The following is a 20005-nucleotide window of genomic DNA, read 5'->3' on the forward strand; positions in this document are numbered from 1 at the left end:
TAAGTCACTAAACGTATCTGCTCCTCTCACTCATTCATACATAATGACACAGTGAAATACTCTGGACATGGCATGCAGGAAATGCACATGCACAGATACGTGGCAGCAACTGAATGGTGCATTGCTATCATGGTTTCCAGCATTTTCTCTGATGGGTAGTTTACCTGTACATTAACAAGGGACAGTCCCAGATCAGCTTTACAAACACTTTACAGACCATTTTTATTTTGCACATCCTCTATGTACACTGTGAGCTACTGAATTAGAGATCTCTCTCTAGTCATGTTGGTACTTCAACTCACTCTGATCTCATTAGATCATCACAGAACAATGACAATAATAGGAAGCTGTACAGATGTATGATCACTTAGCTGTCTACTACCCAAGTTCTCTGATACTGATTGGAGGATAGTCATGATGTATCTTGTGAAATGACTCTGTGTTTATGTATGAAAGAGACATTTGGTTGTGAGTGGCATTTGAATGGCACATGCTTCATGACTTACAGGTCAGCCATGTTGCCAGCTGGGCTTGTATGTGTAGTCAAATGCAGTGCTGTATTTGGTCCATGCGCTAACTTGTGTTGGTCCCACTGTACAATGGCTGCGCCATGCTTATCTGTCCAGGTTGAAAGACTATGGACATGGCATCAGCTCAGTCATTGATTGCACAATGGCGGCTGACTATTATTCACATTTGTGCTCATAGAAAGCAATTGGTTAGTCATACAATGAAGGATGATAAATCGCGTGAAAGAGGGGAGCATTAAAATTCTGCCAGTGAATAAATATTATCTGTAATCATTGTATATAAAAAGATACAGCAATACAGCAGTGAGACATTTTCCTGTAACTACTGGTCAGCAAAAGTATAATAATTTCTTTAGCAATTAATGTACAATGAAGATCAGACAATCAATTTGTAGCTCTCAGTGAGGCACTTCAACTATTACATTAACATGGTTTGTAGTGTAATTAATTCAGCAGTGAGTGAGGCACATTTCAATTGGAGTTAATTGAAAATGGATATAAAAATTACTACAAAACATGTTAACATACAGCAATGCAATTAACATTGGCAGAGATTGTAACATAATGTACAATTATTAGTTCTTAAGATTTATAATTGTTATCGTATGTTTGTTTGTTAATTGTTTTGTGTATTTTCATTAGTAACTAATGAGCTATTAAAGATATGTATATTTTGAGTAATACAACAAAAAGAGCTGTAAAAATCCATTATGAAATTGTTGCCAAATTAATAATTGTAATAATATTAATGGTACAGGGTGAAAGAAACATTTTTGAGCACTGCAACAAAGTTTGCAGTTATTCATCTTTAATTATTGGGTGAATTATTACACATACAACTTTGTGTATCATTTTAGACTAGAATTTCAGTGCACAGTTAATGGCGCAGTCAAATCATTCATAAGTACCCTGTATAAAAAGATGTAAGTGATGCTAGTGAAAACTGTGAACCTCGTTAAGTGACATAAATGAGAATTTTGTGGAGGCACATAGACTGAGGCTATGTGAGAGTGACGGCCATCATGACATGGGAAGAGTTCTGTATGACCTGTTTGGAGATGGACCTATGCTGGTCAGGGAGTGTTCTGTGTGAGCTCATTGAAGCAAGATCTTGGTCAGGCTGAGAGGTGATTCCTGCTGCATATGCTTTAGGGAGAGAAAAGTTTTTACAGTTAGTTTAGTAGGTGAACTTAGAAAACTCAGGATCTAGTTAGCTGTCTGATTATTTTCTGCCAGGTGACTGTCTGGAACTGTGATTCTTATGTTAAGTGGGTTTCAGACTATTTCTGAACACTAAATTTGAACTTTGTCTCAGTTTTACCTATGACCACTTAGAATTTGCTGTCATGTGCAGTTTGACTGTAATTAGGTGCAAGTTAGCCTGTGGTTTATTCTCCTTTAATAATTAGCAGTGATCTTCATTTATCATCCCCAGTAATGACAAGAAGAGCCTACGGATTGTAATTAACAGCCCAATGACATTAACATATTTTTTTCATGAGCCACCCATGAGCCATTGCAATCTCTCACATAGTGTTTGACATGCTCAGTAGAACTGAGATCAAGTGACCTAAATGTCCCCACATCCTTTGAGTGTTTTTCAAATTGCTATAGTTGTGGAATGAAGAGTTGTATGTTGTCTTGCTAAATATGTCATTCCCCGGAGAGTGCTCTGTAAAAACATGAGTGTATTATACTTCTTTCCTGAGATGACTGCTTATTTTTTCTTATACTAGTGTGTATATTCATCACAAATTTTTCTTTGTCATACTTATAGCAAGGACCTTGATTTTTACTGTGTATTTGAAATTCATATCTGTGTTTCTTTTAATTTATAGGCTTCCAGTGTCAAAGAAAGAAATGCTAAATTGACAAAGCCAGAAACAGAGCCAAAACTTACCATGAATGGTGAGAGTGATGACTCTAGCACTGAGTCATCAGTGACAACAGTTGTTAGCCCAAGGAGGTCCAAGGAAAGGCATTCTTCATCTGGCTTGACATTTCCTTCAACTGGTTTGACTACAATGTGGGATGAGGAGAAGTCACAGGCTTCACAGAATGGAATCCTGCTACAAGACTCAACAGTGTTCAGCAGCAGAAGCTCTGGAAACCAGAGTACAGTACCCAAAGAAAAGTAATGCAAATCGATATGTATTGTACAATTTATTTGTTTTGATGACACTGTATAGTGAAAAATTCAATACTTTCAAATTTGTTTAGTTAAATATCAAATTAAAAACACATTTATTAACTCCAGAGTGGGTTCGCCTGTGTATAAAGTGTGCCAGTCTCACAAATAATGTTGTTAAGAATATAATAGAGGGAAACATTCCACGTGGGAAAAATATATCTAAAAACAAAGATGCTGCCAATAAACACAAATTTCAAGCTTTCGCAACCCAAGAGGGAAGGAGAGGGAAAGACGAAAGGCTGTGGGTTTTAAGGGAGGGGTAAGGAGTCATTCCAATCATGGGAGCGGAAAGATTTACCTAAGGAGTCACTCCAATCCTGAGAGCAGAAAGACTTACCTTAGGGGGAAAAAAGGGACACACACACACACACACACACACACACACACACACACACACACACACACACACACACACACACACACAGATTTGCAGACACAGGTACACATTTGTAAATGCAAAGAGGTTGGGCAGAGATGTCAGTCGAAGCGGAAGTACAGAGGCAAAGATGTTGTTGAATGACAGGTGAGGTACGAGCGGCGGCAACTAGAAATTAGCGGAGGTTGAGGCCTGGTGGGTAACCCATTACGCTAATTTCTAGTTGCTGCCGCTTGTACCTCACCTGTCATTCAACAACATCTTTGCCTCTGTACTTCCGCCTCGATTGACATCTCTGCCCAACCTATTTGCATTTACAGATCTCTGCCTGTGTCTGTATATGTGCGGATGGATATGTGTGTGCCAGTGTATACCTGTCTTTTTTTTCCCTCTTAGGTAAGTCTTTCCGCCCCCGGGATTGGAATGACTCCTTACCCCTCCCTTAAAACCCACATCCTTTCGTGTTTCCCTCTCCTTCCCTCTTTCCTGATGAAGCAACCTTGGGTTGCGAAAGCTTGAAATTTGTGTGTTTATTGTCTCTATCAACATACCAACTCTTTCGTTTGGTAAGTTACAGCATTTTTTTTTTTTTTTTTTTAATAATATTGTTATGTACAGTTTCATAGTTGCTTTACAGTTGTGAGCCCATACCTATTCCTTCTTGACTGCTTCAGTTACCACAGTAAAGTGTTCTCAGATGTCCAAGTGATCAACAGTAATACAAAATAAACAGCAAATAAAGTGAGGAAAAAATTTATGATCAACACAAGAAAATAACCCAGGTTCTTAGCTAGCAGCACAATCTCACAGTGAGGGAATTATCTATGAGATAATTAGGAATCAAATAAGGGATCTGATGCAACTGTAGTGTTTAATGTTTTGAGTATGTTATTATGTTTGGGTGATGGGTGCAGCAACAGAGTCATACAATCAAAGGTTTATTTTGCAATTTTTAATTAAACAGTGATTTAGCTCAAATAATTTTAGTTTATTTTATTGTAATTTAATTAAAATACAATTAAGCTGTAATTTTACTCATTCACATTTATCTCAGTAATATAAATACAGCAATTCCTTACATGTGTGCAATGTGTGCCGTGCTCTTGCTGGTGTTGTGAAAAACAATGCACCTGCTCGAGGGTTAAAGAGAGGGTGAAAATTTAAAGGAAATCATAACAGTATTATGATAAAATGTGTTGAATTAAATAAAATTGCTTGTAAATGTCTTCAGTAGACTGTGAGAAAGTACAATGAAAAATTGAGTAGAGAAACGTAAAAAAAAAAAGTGAAGAAAACAAAACTTAAACTTATATGAAACTTCCTGGCAGATTAAAACTGTGCGCTGGACCTAGACTCACACTCAGGACCTTTGCCTTTCGCAGGCAAGTGCTCTACCATCTGAGCTACCCAAGCACGACTCACGCCCCGTCATCATAGCTTTACTTCTGCCAGTATCTCGTCTCCTACCTTCCAAACTTTACAGAAGCTTTCGTGCGAACCATGCAGAACTAGCACTCCTGAAAGAAAGGATATTGTGGAGACATTGCTTAGCCACAGCCTGGGGGATATCTGTGAAAAGCAAATAGTTTGCAGTAGAAGAGATGTGTTTCATAGTATTGAAGATGAGCAAGTGCTCATATCTCGTAAGGTATGCACTTTAGTGCCCTTGTTTACTAGACATTTCTTTCTTTTTTTGGTGTAAGGATCCCTAAAGTGTGTCAGTGTTTCTTGGGAACTCCCTGTATATATTAACTTTTCTATGTATATGGATAATCAAATGGTGTATAGATAATACTGTAAGCAGTTGAAAAGTTTGTACCATTTTTAACACAAACCAGTATTTACAGAGCTATCACTACTTTTCTGCAGGTCATGAAAAAGAAGTGGTAAGATCATAAAATTAATTCTTATCTAAAATGATCACATTACAAAGATTTCAAGGTGCTTTATCTAAGTGAAACATGTACAAGAAGCAAAAGAAGGCCATGACTTGGGGAAACACTACTTTTTCTGGCATTCACTGGTGTGGGTCTTCTAGCAAATGGACATACTTTCGCTTGTACAGATCTGTTACATATTTTCAACCCAAACCAGGAAGTCTCACCCATAGCTTCTTGTTCTGACATTTGTGCACAGCTTGCTATTTGGCCACTGGGAGTGCCTGATGCTCATTCATATGTGATGTGTCTCAAAAGTCCGGTGAACTCTATCAGACAACACACAAAACAAAAGATAGGAGGGTGGTTTGAAAAGTTCTCGGAATCTCCAAGAGAGGTCAGCACTAGCGCAATGAGTTGTTCACGTGATATTCTTTGGACTGTTGTGTGTAAACATGTGCCATGTTAGTGCTCTTGGAAGAGAGCTGTGGTGGAGACCTGGCTCTGTTGTTGTTCCAGCATAGTGATTTGTGAAAATGGAAAAAATCAATATTCAATCAGTGATTAAGTGCTTCGTAAAGAAAGGTATGAAAGCAAAGGACATTTATGCTGATTCCCAGAATACACAGGGGGACTCTGCTCCTTAATATTCAACGGTTGCCAAGTGGAAAAATCAATTTAAATTTGGTTGGGGGAGATTAGATGATGATCCGTACAGTGGTTGACCAAGGTGTGTCTCTACTCCAGAAATCATTGCAAAAGTGCACAAAATGGTTATGGAGGATTGTCGATTGAAAGTGCATGAAAGTGCTTGCCAAATGTCATCTGAAAGGGTATATCACATTTTAACTGAAGAATTAGAAATGGAAAAAATTATCTGCAAAATGGTTGCCATGGCTCTTGATGTGAACCAGTGCACACATGTCCTGTTACCATGGCAAAATTACACGAACTAAGGTATGAATTGTTGCCACACCCACCTTATTCAACTGATATGACTTCATCAGGCTTCCATCTCATCCCAAAACTGAAAATTTTTCTTGGTGGATGAAGATTCACTTCAAAAGAGGAATTGATATCCGGAGTTGACAACTATTTTTGAAGGCCAGGAGGAAACTCATTTTCGAGATGGGATCAAGGCAGTGGAACATCGTTGGACCAAGTGCATTAACTTACAAGGAGACTACATTGAAAAATAAAAAAAGTTTCAGTGTTGTAAGTACTTTTTTGCTATTCAGTTCCGAGAACTTTTCAAACCACCCTCATACAAGCAAATGTTCTTTATTGCCCTTCAAAATAGTCGCTACCCACTACAACACACTTTTGCCGACACTCGTACAGCTTCTGAAATCTATCAACAAAGGACTCCTGTGAAATCGATCACAGAACAGCAGCCACACGACCTTTGATGCCATTCACGTCCGCACAATGTTTACCTTTCATGGCCACCTTCAAGTGGGGAAACAGAAGTCGGCAGGAGCGAGATCAGGAGAGTACGGAGGGTGTTCAAGAACAGTTACCATCTTCTGCGCCAGGAATTGGCGCACATGGATCGCGCAGTGTGCAGGTGTGTTGTTATGGAGCAGCATCTATTTTACAGTCCTGTGCAACTCGGACCAAACATGCTGGATATGTAGCAATCAGTTCAAAATGGACTGGTAAAACACAGCATTAATGGTCTGACCTACAGGAACAAATTCCTTGAGGATGCTGCTATTGTTGTCAAAGAAGGCAATCAACAGTGTTTTCACGTTGGATTTTTGCAGACAGGTTTTTTTGGTCATGAGGAAGATGGTGATCACCATGACATCAGTTGCCGTTTTTATTCTGGATCAAACTGGTAGCACCAGATCTCATCTCCCATGATGATGGTGTTCAGAAGCAATGGATCCTGGTCACACATAGAAATGAAATCACCGGCAGTTTCCATCCATTTTGCTTTCTTCTCATCTGTGAGCTTGTGTGGCACAAATCAAGAGCAGATCTTCCGCTTACTCAAATCATCGTGGCTGATGGTGTTCATCATGTCCTTGCTAATGCCCAATTCCTCCGCAATCAATCTGAGAGTCCGATGCCAATCTTGTGCCAGCATTTGTCACACTTTCTCGATCTTTTTTAAGGTTCTGCTTGTCGATGGCTGACTGGAACGTGGCTCATCCTCAGTCGTTTCCTTCCCTTCATGGAATTGCTTAAACCATTTGTAAACACATTTTCTGCGCCAGCTGCCCTCCTGTACACCTGCACCAATATTCCATGTATTCCATGTGCCTCTGTTGCAGTCTTCCCCAATTTGTAACAGAACTTGATGTTTACACATTGCTCTATTGTCCCGTGACACTGCCTTTCACACTGACTACAGTCAACTGATTGCAATCTGTTTACAGAGCCAATCACTTGCAGTGTATGCTGTGTATCGATTCTCCTCAAGTCTCTGAAGACCCCTGCACATGCATGCACACATGCTCCAAGTTGCCATTCAGTTATGGCACCATTCACCAAACTTTTTAGACACATCATGTATAAACAAAAACTTTTTACATTAACTATTGTCTAACCCATTACCCGAGCGAAAAGAGAGAGAGAGAGAGAGAAATTTTTGTCTGCAAATTATCTGTACTTTCTGTACCTATAGAAAAGTAACTGAGTTTATATGCTACTGCTTCTTTTAGAGGACAGGTGATGCGAGGATCCACAGTAACAAGAAACTGTAAACCATGTAATGCTGCAGGCAGTATTGTTGTTCCTCCATTCCTGTTTGTCTCAGATGTAACTGAGTTTGCTTTGAATGGCCACTGGCGATAATCACTTGAGTCCACCTTTGTTAACAGCTATATCATTCTGGTAATGTTTGTTAGAGTGACAGAAAATAAATAAACCTATTGTTACACTAGCAGGCTAGAGTTATAGTATTTTGTATGTATAACTAGCTGGCAAATCCTGCATTGATCGCATATTCATTTTATCAATTTTCTAATAGAAATGAAACCATATATGTACCCCTTCAGTAGACTTGGTTTGCGTTGATCCAGGACAGTTTCTGTATGTTGGGTGCAGCTGCTTCACATGTCTGCAATGCAGTTTTGTAAACATTTCTATGGCAACACTTCTTCGTAGCTCTATAGACAGCTATTGTTTTGGCCTACAGCCATTTGTGCTTTGCAGTTGAAAGCTGTCAAAAGCACTGCCAGGTATCATGAATTTCCTTAAGTTGACTCCAGTGTAGAAGTATTTAGTAGTAAAGAATAAATGTATTAAAAATTCATGCATGATACAGCATGTTTTCATGCATCTCAGTGTTTATGGTGTCATAACTCTTGAACCATGGGTCACATAATGATATATTTTGTAGGTACATTCAGCGGTGTATGTGGATACTGTTTGTGAAATAAGTTGTGAATAAAGTTAGTAACAAGGAAGTAATAAATTTAAATGTCATACGTGATGCATCAGTTTTTCATGCATCTCAGTGTTTATGACATCATATCTCCCAATCTGTATGTCATACAATGATATAATTCTGGAGTTACATTCTGCAGCATATGTGGATACTGTCTGCAAAGTATGTTGCTAATAAAATTAGTAGCAAAGAAGTAATAAATTTAAATGTCATGCATAATGCAGCAGTTTTTCAAATATCTCAATGTTTATGGCATCATATCTCCTAATCTATGTGCTATACATGTCACACAATGATATAATTTTGTAGATGCATTTAGCAGCATACGTGTATACTGTCTGTGAAATTTATTGCAAATAGGGTTAGTAGCTCGGAAGTAATAAATTTAAATGCCATGCATGTTTTTCAGGCATCTCATTGTTTATGATTTTTCTCTCTCCTGAACTATGATAGGTAGGTGGTTCTTACCCCCACAGCACTTGTTGCCTGACAGTAAGGGATACACGTACCAAGTTTGATTGAAATAGGTCCAATGATTTAGAAGAAGATATGGAACACACATACATACATCCATTTTTATAATACAGGGCTATGTATGGATTTCTTTAGTAGTCGCAAACAGAAAATGTATTCCCATGTATTGTAAATTCCCGGGTGAGAGCAACTGAAGTGTGTGAGGACTGTGCACTGGATACTGAGCTAAGTCAATGTTTGCATTAAAATTGGTGGGTGCCCATCTTTTATATCATGATGAGGGGAGTGATACTGTCATAAAAAAATCATCCTTCTCACAATATTTAATGTGTATTATAAAGTTTGATACCATATTGCAGAAAATGTTGTTTTCTGTGTGAATGAAGCTGCAGCTGTTAACGAAACATTATGGGTAATATGAATATTAAAGGATGTGGACTTCAGTCATTTTACAATGACGTATTTGTGAATAGGAGTGATCAGGTGACTGCAAAGAACAACACAAAATATCCGAAACATGGAAAATCTCACATTTGTTACAGTGATGAACACGTGTAAACCAGACTGACATAAGATCAAAATGATTTAAATGAACTGAGGGCATGACACTCTGATAATTCTGATTTTGTGTGTTTGTGTCTCTCTGATGGACAATGCCATAATCCATTCAGTGAAAACCAACGAAGTCCATACTGCAAATACTGGGAAAACAAATATCATCATCAGTTATAGAGCAGTGGCGATTGGTGCTGCTGTTTGTCAGTGCCCACAAGTCTGCAAACATTTGTTGTGAACCAGACAAGAATGCAAAACAACATGGAGACCAAGTCAGTACAGTCCTGCAGAGCTTAAATAGGCACTGATACTATCATACATTGCAGAGGAAAACAGTATATTTAAAATTGGCGATGTTGAGAATCTTAGAAATGAAGCTCTCAAAAGTAGAAAATTCTCTGCTTGGGCAGACTGATAAAGACATGCAACTCGAAGATGAATTATGAGAAATTAGCAAGAATTCTGTTATGGAGCCTTTCATCATAAATCTTTATGAGACATGTTCATCTTAATCAAACTATGAAGATGATGAAGTGAATTTATTAAACTGTGGCTGTTAAATCCGTGGTTGGACTGCAAATTATTACTAGCCAAGGCTCCATCTTTGGAACAATGATTGTGTTTATGTAGATAAATAAACCTCTTTTAGCAGCACATAGTTTATTATTTTTATTTTGGCCCCTGGCATATATCAGTGTTACTACACACACGCTTACCCTAATCAGATTTAAAAAAAGTGATTGACAAGTAGAGGTCTACGGAAGAGCTACCATAGCAGTAGCATATCAGAGTATGAGCTTGGTCACATCTTCTGTTGTGTTTGTTGCTGTGGGTGACAATTACAGTTGTGGACATAACTACTGTTATGAATTTTCATTATGTGTGCTTTTTTTGCTGTTGATTTATTTATTATACACAAAAGAATATCTCCAGCTAATAATACTAAAAAAGAATTCTAGTGTGAGCTGCTGAGTTGGTGGTCATGTGTGCATGAGGTGTGCTTGCTTGTGTGTATGAATAGTGTGTGTTTCTCTTTTGCTGATGAAGACACTGGTCGAAAGCTTTTTATGTGAGTTTCTTTTAATTGTGCCTGTCTGCAACTCAGTGTCTCATCTTTATGATAAGTAGCCATGTATATTTTTCTACAAGATGGAATAACATTTGATCTCATTGTTGTCATCTTTGGTTGTCCATCAATTTCTTATTTTCATGTCCAAAAGTCATTTTTAAGTCTATTTTTCTTGTTGTGTCCTATGATATTTCTGTCATGGTACCAGACAATTGCACTGTCTACCAAAGCAGTAGTATATTGCCTACTATGTGCACAGCATTTTAATTGGAGTCTCTAAAATCTAATGCATAATAGTATTGCTAAGCATGTGCATCCCATTCAGCCGTCTGCCTAGGCTGAAATGTCAGCACACAGACAGCCCCTCTCTCTCTCTCTCTCTCTCTCTCTCTCTCTCTCTCTCTCTCTCTCTCTCTCTCTCTCTCTGTGTGTGTGTGTGTGTGTGTGTGTGTGTGTGTGTGTGTGTGTGTGTGTGTGTGTGTGTGCGCGCGCGCGTGTGTGTACAGAACCAATGCTCAGCTGCCTTCTTTCCTGCACACCACCCTAGACTTCTTCAGAATAGTGATAAATCCTTGAATTGGGAAAGTTAAAAAAAAAAAATGTTAATGGAACATACCTGAACAACATTTGTTTTGCAGGCGACATTGTACTGTTTGCCTCTAGTGCCAATAAACATCAAGTACAAATAGAATAATGTAATAGAGTAGATCTGAAAGAAGTTAAAAAAAAATCAGCTACAATGAGACTAAAGTAATTTATAACCAACATACTGAAAATAAAATAGTACAAATTGATGTTATGGTTATTGAACTGATAGACGAGTGTTTGTATTTAGAACAGTTGAGGAGTATGACAATGAACTGCAAAAGAAACAAAGGGAAGAACAAAAATGGCAGTAAACTAAATAGGATTTTTGAAGAAAAGTTATGATTATATGGCTTTCAGGCTTCCTGCCATTATTTTCTTTGGTTAAGTACAGCAAAAAGCTTGACTCATTTTATTTACTGTAGAAATATTTTTCTAGTCACTAATTTGCAAATTTAATAAAAAAAATATTTTCCTGTATTTCCAAAAGAGCATGATAATTGATAGAAAATGTTTTTCAATGGATTTGCTACTTGACTTAGAAGTTTTCTGTTATTAAATGATTCTAAGGCCTCAAGTATCTCAGTACCTGTGAGAGGCGTAAATAGGACTAACTCTCTGATACCATTTCCATTGTGTTTTTGTTATTGCCTTGGCACCAATTCTTTTTGGTATGTAATTCTATGTTTTTAAATCATGAAGTGTTTGTGACTACAAGTATGAATTTAATTAATGTTAATACCATTATATAATTACATGGTAAAAGAGAAAGCAACATTTGTATTTCTCAAATTGTTATATTTTTAAAAAGTATTCCATCAGAGGCTCATTATTTCAGTCCATTTGATTAATTCTTCATAAGCAACTGAATATGATGAATATTATTTGCAGGAGCGAAAACTCACACCTGCCAAGCAGAACAAATGATACTGATAATCAGTGTGAGATAGCAGATACCAATAAACCCAACAGTGCTTTGAAACATTCTTCCAGCAGCAGTAATCTCCCTAAAAAGCATGTAGCCTTCCAAGACTTATGTAAGTATGACAGTTGTAAATGTGTTTTTAAATGTAGACTGACTACTGTAACAATGAAACAAAGAGAGGTCATACCATACCAATTATATTACTGTTTTCCATTTGAAATGAAAGCATGAAATATAAGTGAGAGTGGTTTGTTACAATTATAAATATTTGTTAGCTTTCACTTTTGTTAATTTTTGGTACTTCGGTCTTTAGTTTGTCTCATAAAAGTTTTTCTTGCGGACTTTTGTGTGTAATAACTTTTCTCTGTACAAAGACAACAGCGAATATCATGTTCTACAATACAAGAATGAAAAACAGTTTTCACATTGAATAGAAGTCTGTGGTTCAAAAAGGAGTTTATTACTCCAGCAGTAAGCTGTTTAATGCACTCCCACCACATATCAAATGCCTTCATAAACAACTGCCAAAATTCAAACAAATTCTGAAAGAATACCTAACAGAGAAATCTTTTTATACAGTTCATTAATTTTTGAGATAATACCACTACTAAACTCACAATTGTTTTACAAAAACTCATTTTGAGCACTATCATAACCTTTAAAAATATGGTTTTTGGAATTCATGTGTTTATTTATTCAGTGTAATACTTAACTTTGCTTCCTGTATATATTACTTATTCTTCCTCAGTGTGGCACAACTTTCCATTAATTGAGTGTATGTTTGTAATGTGATATTTTATTTACATTATGTCTTTTATTGTATTTATGTAAGTTACCTCTGAGCTATATACAATTTGAACCATTTCATATCCTTGTGATTTCCTCACTATCTGGATCTACAGAACACAAAATAAGTAAAAATAAATAAAGCTGAGCTTGTTTAAGTTTGAAAGTGCTATTTGAGCTGTTACAGTCTGTGATGATGTCTCCAGCATCAAGAGATGAAATACTAGGGACAGAAGCATGCTATGGAATATGGATTTATGCCCAAAAAATAAAAATCACCATGGACACAAATACTGGCCCTGTAAGCTTGCATTGTATAGCATCTTTCTTATCATCAAAAACTCTTACTGCTAGCAGTCTTCAGTATTTTTGTATTTAAGTTGTCCTGTTGTGCCTTACATTTTGGGAATATTTTCCTTGTTATGTGCAATTTTACTATGTTGTGAAATGTAAATCATAATGCTTGGTTTGTGTGAAATGATGCATCTCTCTGTGAACTGCAGGGATTTTCAATAACCTGTTATTCAGTAACAGGCAGAAGCTCATCAGTAATACCCACTTACACATGACAAACTCATCCAACTTTAAGAAGGCTGCAATAACAGAAACCACTTGTACATCTCTCCTCTGAAATGAGAGGAGTGTCAATGGTGTTGAGAAACAGCTGAAATCATTAAAATTGAACAAAGCCCCTGGCCCCAATGGAATCCCAATCAGAGTCTATACCAAATTTGCGGCTGAGTTAGCCCCTCTTCTAACTACATACTGTTGTAAATCCCACAAACAAAAAACCATACCCAGTTCTTGGAAAAAGGCACAGGTCACACCTGTCTACAAGAAGGGTAGTAGAAGCGATCCTCAAAACTACCGTCTAATATCCTTGATATCAATTTGTTGTAGACTCTTAGAACATATTCTGAACTCAAACATAATGAGGTACGTTGAACAGAATGACCTCCTCAGTGCCAACCAGCTTGGGATTGTGAAAACATCAATCACGTGAAACCCAAATTGCAGTATTCTCACATACTATACTGAAAGCTTTGGATCAAGGCAACCAGGTAGATGCAGTATGTCTTGATTTCCGAAAAGCATTTGACTCCCACCTATGCTTACTGTCAGAAGTGCAATCATATGGGGGTATGAAGTGAAATTTGTGACTGGATTGTGGCCTTCTTGGTAGGGAGGACACAGCATGTTATCTTGGATGGAGAGTCATTGTCAAATGTAGAAGTAACATCGGATGTGCCCCAGGGTAATATGCTGGAACCTTTCCTGTTCATATTGTATATTAAGTACCTTGTAGACAATATTATATTAAAAACAGGCTTTTTATAGGTGACACAGTTATCTGTAATGAAGTACTGTCTGATAGAAGCTGCATAAATATTCAGTCAGATCTTACGATTTCAACTTGATGCAGAGATTGGCAACTTGTTTTAATGTTCAGAACTGTAAAAGTTTCCAGTTCGCAGAGTGAAAAAAATGTAGTGTCCTATGACAATCGTATCAGTGATTCGCTGTTGGAAATGGCCAACTCATACAAACAAATACCATGGACAGATAAAAAATCTATTCACTAAGCAGTGGCAGAACACACACATAAGACATTTGTAACTGGCAAGCTGTTGGAGCCAGTGGCTCCTTCTTCAGGCAGAAAGGCTGAAGGGCAGGGAAGATGGGTGAAGGAAAAGGAGTGGAGAGGTCTAAGAAAAGGGGCAGATTTTGGGAAAGTCATACAGAACTGCAGGTCAGCGAAGACTTAGCGTATGGGATGAAAAGGAAAGACTGATTGTTGGGGACTGCAAAGCTGAGAGTTTGAAGGTGGAAGACAGGGCAATATGCATACAGAAATTACTGCTTAAACATCATCATGAGTTAATAATAGTGAAAAGCTAAGTGCATTGAACATAACAGAGGTGGGAGGGGGAAGTGAAAAATTGAGAATGACAATGAAAGATGTAGAAAACTGAAACAGAGTGAAGCAAAGAGTAATTACAGTGAAGAAATGCTGAGACCAAAGAAATTAACATAAATTTAGGCAAGGTGGTTGGTAAGAACCGAGGACTCGTTGTAGTGCTAGTTACCACCTGCGGAGTTCTGAGAAACGTGTCTGGGGAAGAATACAGAGGGTGTGTGTGGTGAAGCAGGTGCCGATGTCATGAATGTCATGTTGTAGAGCATGCTCTGCAATAGGATATTGCAAGTTGCCAGTATACACACCATGCCTATGCCCATTCATCCTGATTGATAATTTGGTGGTAGTCGTTGCGATGTAGAAGGCAGAACGTATTTACATAGCAGCTGGTATATGACGTGTTGTTTCACAGATGGTTCTCCCTTTGATAGTATATGTTTTGCCAGTTACAGGGCTGCTATAGGTGGTGGTATGAAGGTGCATAGGACAAGTCTTGCAGTGGGGACACTCACAGGGGTAGGAGCACAGGGTAGGGAGTTGATTGCAGATAGAGCATAGGTTCTGACAAGAATATTGCGGAGATTGAGAGTGCGACGAAAAACTGTTCTAGATATGGCGGGCAAAATTTCAGACACAATGGATCTCATTTCAGGGCATATTATAGGAATTCATGGCCATGTTGAGGTAGCTGATTAACACATTCCAGACCAGGATAATACTGTGTCACCAATGGGTGTGCTTCGAAGTTGTTTTTTGGAGGAATCAGCAGTAGCAGAATTCAGTGTGATGGCCTGGAAATCGGCTTTGTAACTAGGCTGGTGGGGTAATTACATGCAGTGAAGGCTGAGGTGAGAATGGCGGTGTACTGCTGTAAAGAGTCTGCATCCGCACAAATACGTTTGCCTTGGATGCCAAGGCTGTACAGGAGGGAACATTTGACATGGAAAGGATGGCAACTGTCGAAATGTAGGTACTGTTGTTTGTTGGTAGGTTTAATGTAGATGGAAGAGAGTAGGTGGCCTTCAGTGAGAACAAGATCAACATCAAGGAAAGTGGCATGGGATTTGGAATAGTCCCATGTGAAATTTAATGGGGAGAAGGTATTCAGAGATTCCAGGCATTTTAGCAGGTCAGCCTCACCTTGAGTCCATATGCTAAAGATGTCATCAATGTATGTAAAACAAACGAGGGGCTTAAGACTTCTGAATCCCAGGAAAGCCCCCTGCAAGTGACCCATGAAAAGATTGGCATAGGAAGGAGCCATCCTGATCCCTACAGTCGTGCCCCTGATCTGTTTGTATGTCTGCCTCTCACAGGTGAGTACAAAGGATGTCGTAGGTCTTGAATCATGTGGGCACTGAGGAAATGTTCAGCAGCAGGCAGCCCATGTACATAGGGGATGTTGGTGTAGAGTGGCTTGGTGTCAATGGTAACAAGCAAAGTGTGTGGTGGGAGTGTGATGGGCAAGGATTTCAGACGATCTAGGAAATGATTGGTATGTTTGATGTAGGAGGGGACTACTTATACTATGGGTTGCAGGTGTTGATCAACCAAGGCAGATATATGTTCAGTGGGTGCTTTGAAGCCAGCAGCTATAGGATGGCCAGGATGATTGGGTTTGTGGATCTAAGGAAGAATGTAAAGATGTTGGTGCTTGGTTTGGGTGGGGTGAGAAGTTGTGTGGATTGAGGTGTTAGTCCTTGTGAGGGGCCTGAGGTTTTAAGGAGGAACTGCAGGTCAGGCTGAATCACAGATATGGGATGTTGATGGCAGACACTGTATGTAGATGTGTCAGATAGCTGGCTTAGACCTTCATTAACATACTCCTTTTGGCCAAGTAATACAGTGGTAGATCCTTTGTCTGCTGGGAGATTCATGATTGAGTTATAAGCTGTTATGGAACATAGAGACTGTAGTTCTGCAGAGGACAGGGTAGGGTCATGTTTTAGTGATCTGAGGAAGGGTTGTGAAGCAGTGCTGGATGTGAGGAATTCTTGGAAGGCATGTAACAGATGATTTTGAGGTAGTGGTGGTGGATCAAGTTGGGATTGTGGTCTGAACTGTTCAAGGAAGGGTGCAGTGCCAGGTTTGCTGTTGGAAAGGTTTTTGGATTGGGATATTACATGTGAAGGAAAGTAGCTTCTTCACCAAAGGAGCATATTCAAATGCAGGTTTAGGGCTGAAAGGGAGCCCTTAGATAATACAGATAATTCAGGAGGGGAGAGTGCTTTAGATGAGAGGTTAAGGACACTATATTGTTGAGACTGGTTCTTGGGGTTATGGATTATTCTTTGTCTGGGAGGTAGTGGTGAAGACTGTGGAATGTTAAGGAGGTTGGCCAAGCTCAGTTTGTAGGAGAGAAGTGTTGGTTGATGGTGTGGCTGTTTAGGGAACTGCAGAGGGACAGGAAGGGAACACTACAGTTCAGATAGTTTAGGAGGAAGTGAGATAGCTTTTTGAAATAAAGTTTGGCGTGTTCTTGCAGTTTGAAGTTGGCTTGGTGGATGATACCATTCAAGGAAACATGAGGGGCAGATAACTGCAGGATTTTGTAGAAGGAGAGAAGTCTGGTAGACTGTAAATTGGCAGATGAGGCACATCCAGAAACATGGACTTACAATGTTAGGTCTTTAGGAGTAACTCCAAGGAACAGGTAGGTTTCAAGAAACAGAATGTGGGACCTTAGTTTTGATAGTACAAGAGCATGTTTTCAAAAAGAACAGATGTAGTATGATATGGGATTCATCATTGCAAGAGAGGACAGTTTGGAGGGTTAGAAATCGTGGGAGTGGCAAATAAATAAATAAATAAGGGGATGGGAAAAATAGAAAAATGGAAGAATAGCCAAGAAAAAAGTTGGTAAAATTAGAAAAATTCATATGAAAATGGTTATATTAAAAACAAAGATTCCAAGACTTACCAAGCGGGAAAGTGCCGGCAGACAGGCACAATGAACAAAACACACAAACACACACACAGAATTACTAGCTTTCACAACCGATGATTGCTTCTTCAGGAAGGAGAGGGAAAGACGAAAGGATGTGGGTTTTAAGGGAGAGGGTAAGGAGTCATTCCAATCCCGGGAGCGGAAAGACTTCCCTTAGGGGGAAAAAAAGGACAGGTGTACACTCGCGCACACACACACACACACACACACACACACACACACACACACACACATATCCATCCGCACATACACAAACACAAGCAGACATATTTAAAGGCAAAGAGTAAGGGCAGAGATGTCATTTGAGGCGGAAGTACAGAGGCAAAGAAGTTGTTGAAAGACAGGTGAGGTATGAGCGGCGGCAACTTGAAATTAGTGGAGGTTGAGGCCTGGCGGATATCGAGAAGAGAGGATATACTGAAGGGCGAGTTCCCATCTCCGGAGTTCAGATAGGTTGGTGTTGGTGGGAAGTATCCAGATAACTCGGACGGTGTAACACTGTGCCAAGATGTGCTGGCTGTGCACCAAGGCATGTTTAGCCACAGGGTGATCCTCGTTACCAACAAACACTGTCTGCCTGTGTCCATTCATGCGAATGGACAGTTTGTTGCTGGTCATTCCCACATAAAAAGCGTCACAGTGCAGGCAGGTCAGTTGGTAAATCACGTGGGTGCTTTCACACATGGCTCTCCCTTTGATCGTGTACACCTTCCGGGTTACAGGACTGGAGTAGGTGGTGGTGGGAGGGTGCATAGGACAGGTTTTACACCAGGGGCGGTTGCAAGGGTAGGGAAGGGTAGGGTAGGGTAGGGTAGGGAAGGTGGTTTGGGGATTTCATAGGGATGAACCAAGAGGTTACGAAGGTTAGGTGGACGGCGGAAAAACACTCTTGGTGGAGTGGGGAGGATTTCATGAAGGATGGATATCATTTCGGGGCAGGATTTTAGGAAGTCGTATCCCTGCTGGAGAGCCACATTCAAGGTCTGATCCAGTCCCGGGAAGTATCCTGTCACAAGTGGGGCACTTTTGGGGTTCTTCCGTGTGAGGTACTGGGTTTGAGGGGATGAGGAAGTGGCTCTGGTTATCTGCTTCTGTACCAGGTCGGGAGGGTAGTTGCGGGATGCGAAAGCTGTTTTCAGGTTGTTGGTGTAATGGTCGAGGGATTCAGGACTGGAGCAGATTCGTTTGCCACGAAGGCCTAGGCTGTAGGGAAGGGACCGTTTGATATGGAATGGGTGGCAGCTGTCATAATGGAGGTACTGTTGCTTGTTGGTGGGTTTGATGTGGACGGATGTGTGCAGCTGGCCATTGGACAGATGGAGGTCAACGTCTAGGAAAGTGGCATGGAATTTGGAGTAGGACCAGGTGAATCTGATGGAACCAAAGGAGTTGAGGTTGGAGAGGAAATTCTGGAGTTGTTCTTCACTGTGAGTCCAGATCATGAAGATGTCATCAATAAATCTGTACCAAACTTTGGGTTGGCATGCTTGGGTAACCAAGAAGGCTTCCTCTAAGCGACCCATAAATAGGTTGGCATACGAGGGGGGCATCCTGGTACCCATGGCTGTTCCCTTTAATTGTTGGTATGTCTGGCCTTCAAAAGTGAAGAAGTTGTGGGTCAGGATGAAGCTGGCTAAGGTGACGAGGAAAGAGGTTTTAGGTAGGGTGGCAGGTGATTGGCGTGAAAAGAAGTGCTCCATTGCAGCGAGGCCCTGGACGTGCGGGATATTCGGTATAGGGAAGTGGCATCAATGGTTACAAGGATGGTTTCCGGGGGTAACAGACTGGGTACGGATTCCAGGCATTCGAGAAAGTGATTGGTGTCTTTGATGAAGGATGGGAGACTGCATGTAATGGGTTGAAGGTGTTGATCCACATTAGGCAGAGATACGTTCTGTGGGGGCTTGGTAACCAGCTACAATGGGGCGGCCAGGATGTTTGGGTTTGTGAATTTTAGGAAGTAGGTAGAAGGTAGGAGTGCGAGGTGTCGGTGGGGTGAGGAGTTTGATGGAGTCAGGTGAAAGGTTTTGTAGGGGGCCTAAGGTTCTGAGGATTCCTTGAAGCTCCGCCTGGACATCAGGAATGGGATTACCTTGGCAAACTTTGTATGTAGAGTTGTCTGAAAGCTGACGCAGTCCCTCAGTCACATACTCCCGACGATCAAGTACCACGGTCGTGGAACCCTTGTCAGCCGGAAGAATGATGATGGATCGGTCAGCTTTCAGATCACGGATAGCCTGGGCTTCGGCTGTGGTGACGTTGGGAGTAGGATTAAGGTTTTTCAAGAAAGATTGAGAGGCAAAGCTGGAAGTGAGAAATTCCTGGAAGGTTTGGAGAGGGTGATTTTGAGGAAGAGGAGGTGGGTCCCACTGACA

At 39.9% G+C, this 20005-nt stretch overlaps 1 protein-coding gene across 2 annotated transcripts in view; it reads left to right on the top strand.

The window, feature by feature from the left end:
* Positions 1 to 20005, top strand: part of LOC126335357 (cilium assembly protein DZIP1-like) — a 249019-nt gene that overhangs the window by 195115 nt on the left and 33899 nt on the right. For both annotated transcript variants that reach the window (XM_049998546.1, XM_049998547.1), the window contains 2 exons: positions 2369 to 2664; positions 11946 to 12091. In XM_049998546.1, the coding sequence (XP_049854503.1) occupies positions 2369 to 2664; positions 11946 to 12091 (442 nt within the window). The remainder of the gene's footprint in view (positions 1 to 2368; positions 2665 to 11945; positions 12092 to 20005) is intronic.

The sequence above is a fragment of the Schistocerca gregaria genome, chromosome 2, assembly GCF_023897955.1.
Source record: "Schistocerca gregaria isolate iqSchGreg1 chromosome 2, iqSchGreg1.2, whole genome shotgun sequence".
NCBI classification, from domain to species: domain Eukaryota; kingdom Metazoa; phylum Arthropoda; class Insecta; order Orthoptera; family Acrididae; genus Schistocerca; species Schistocerca gregaria.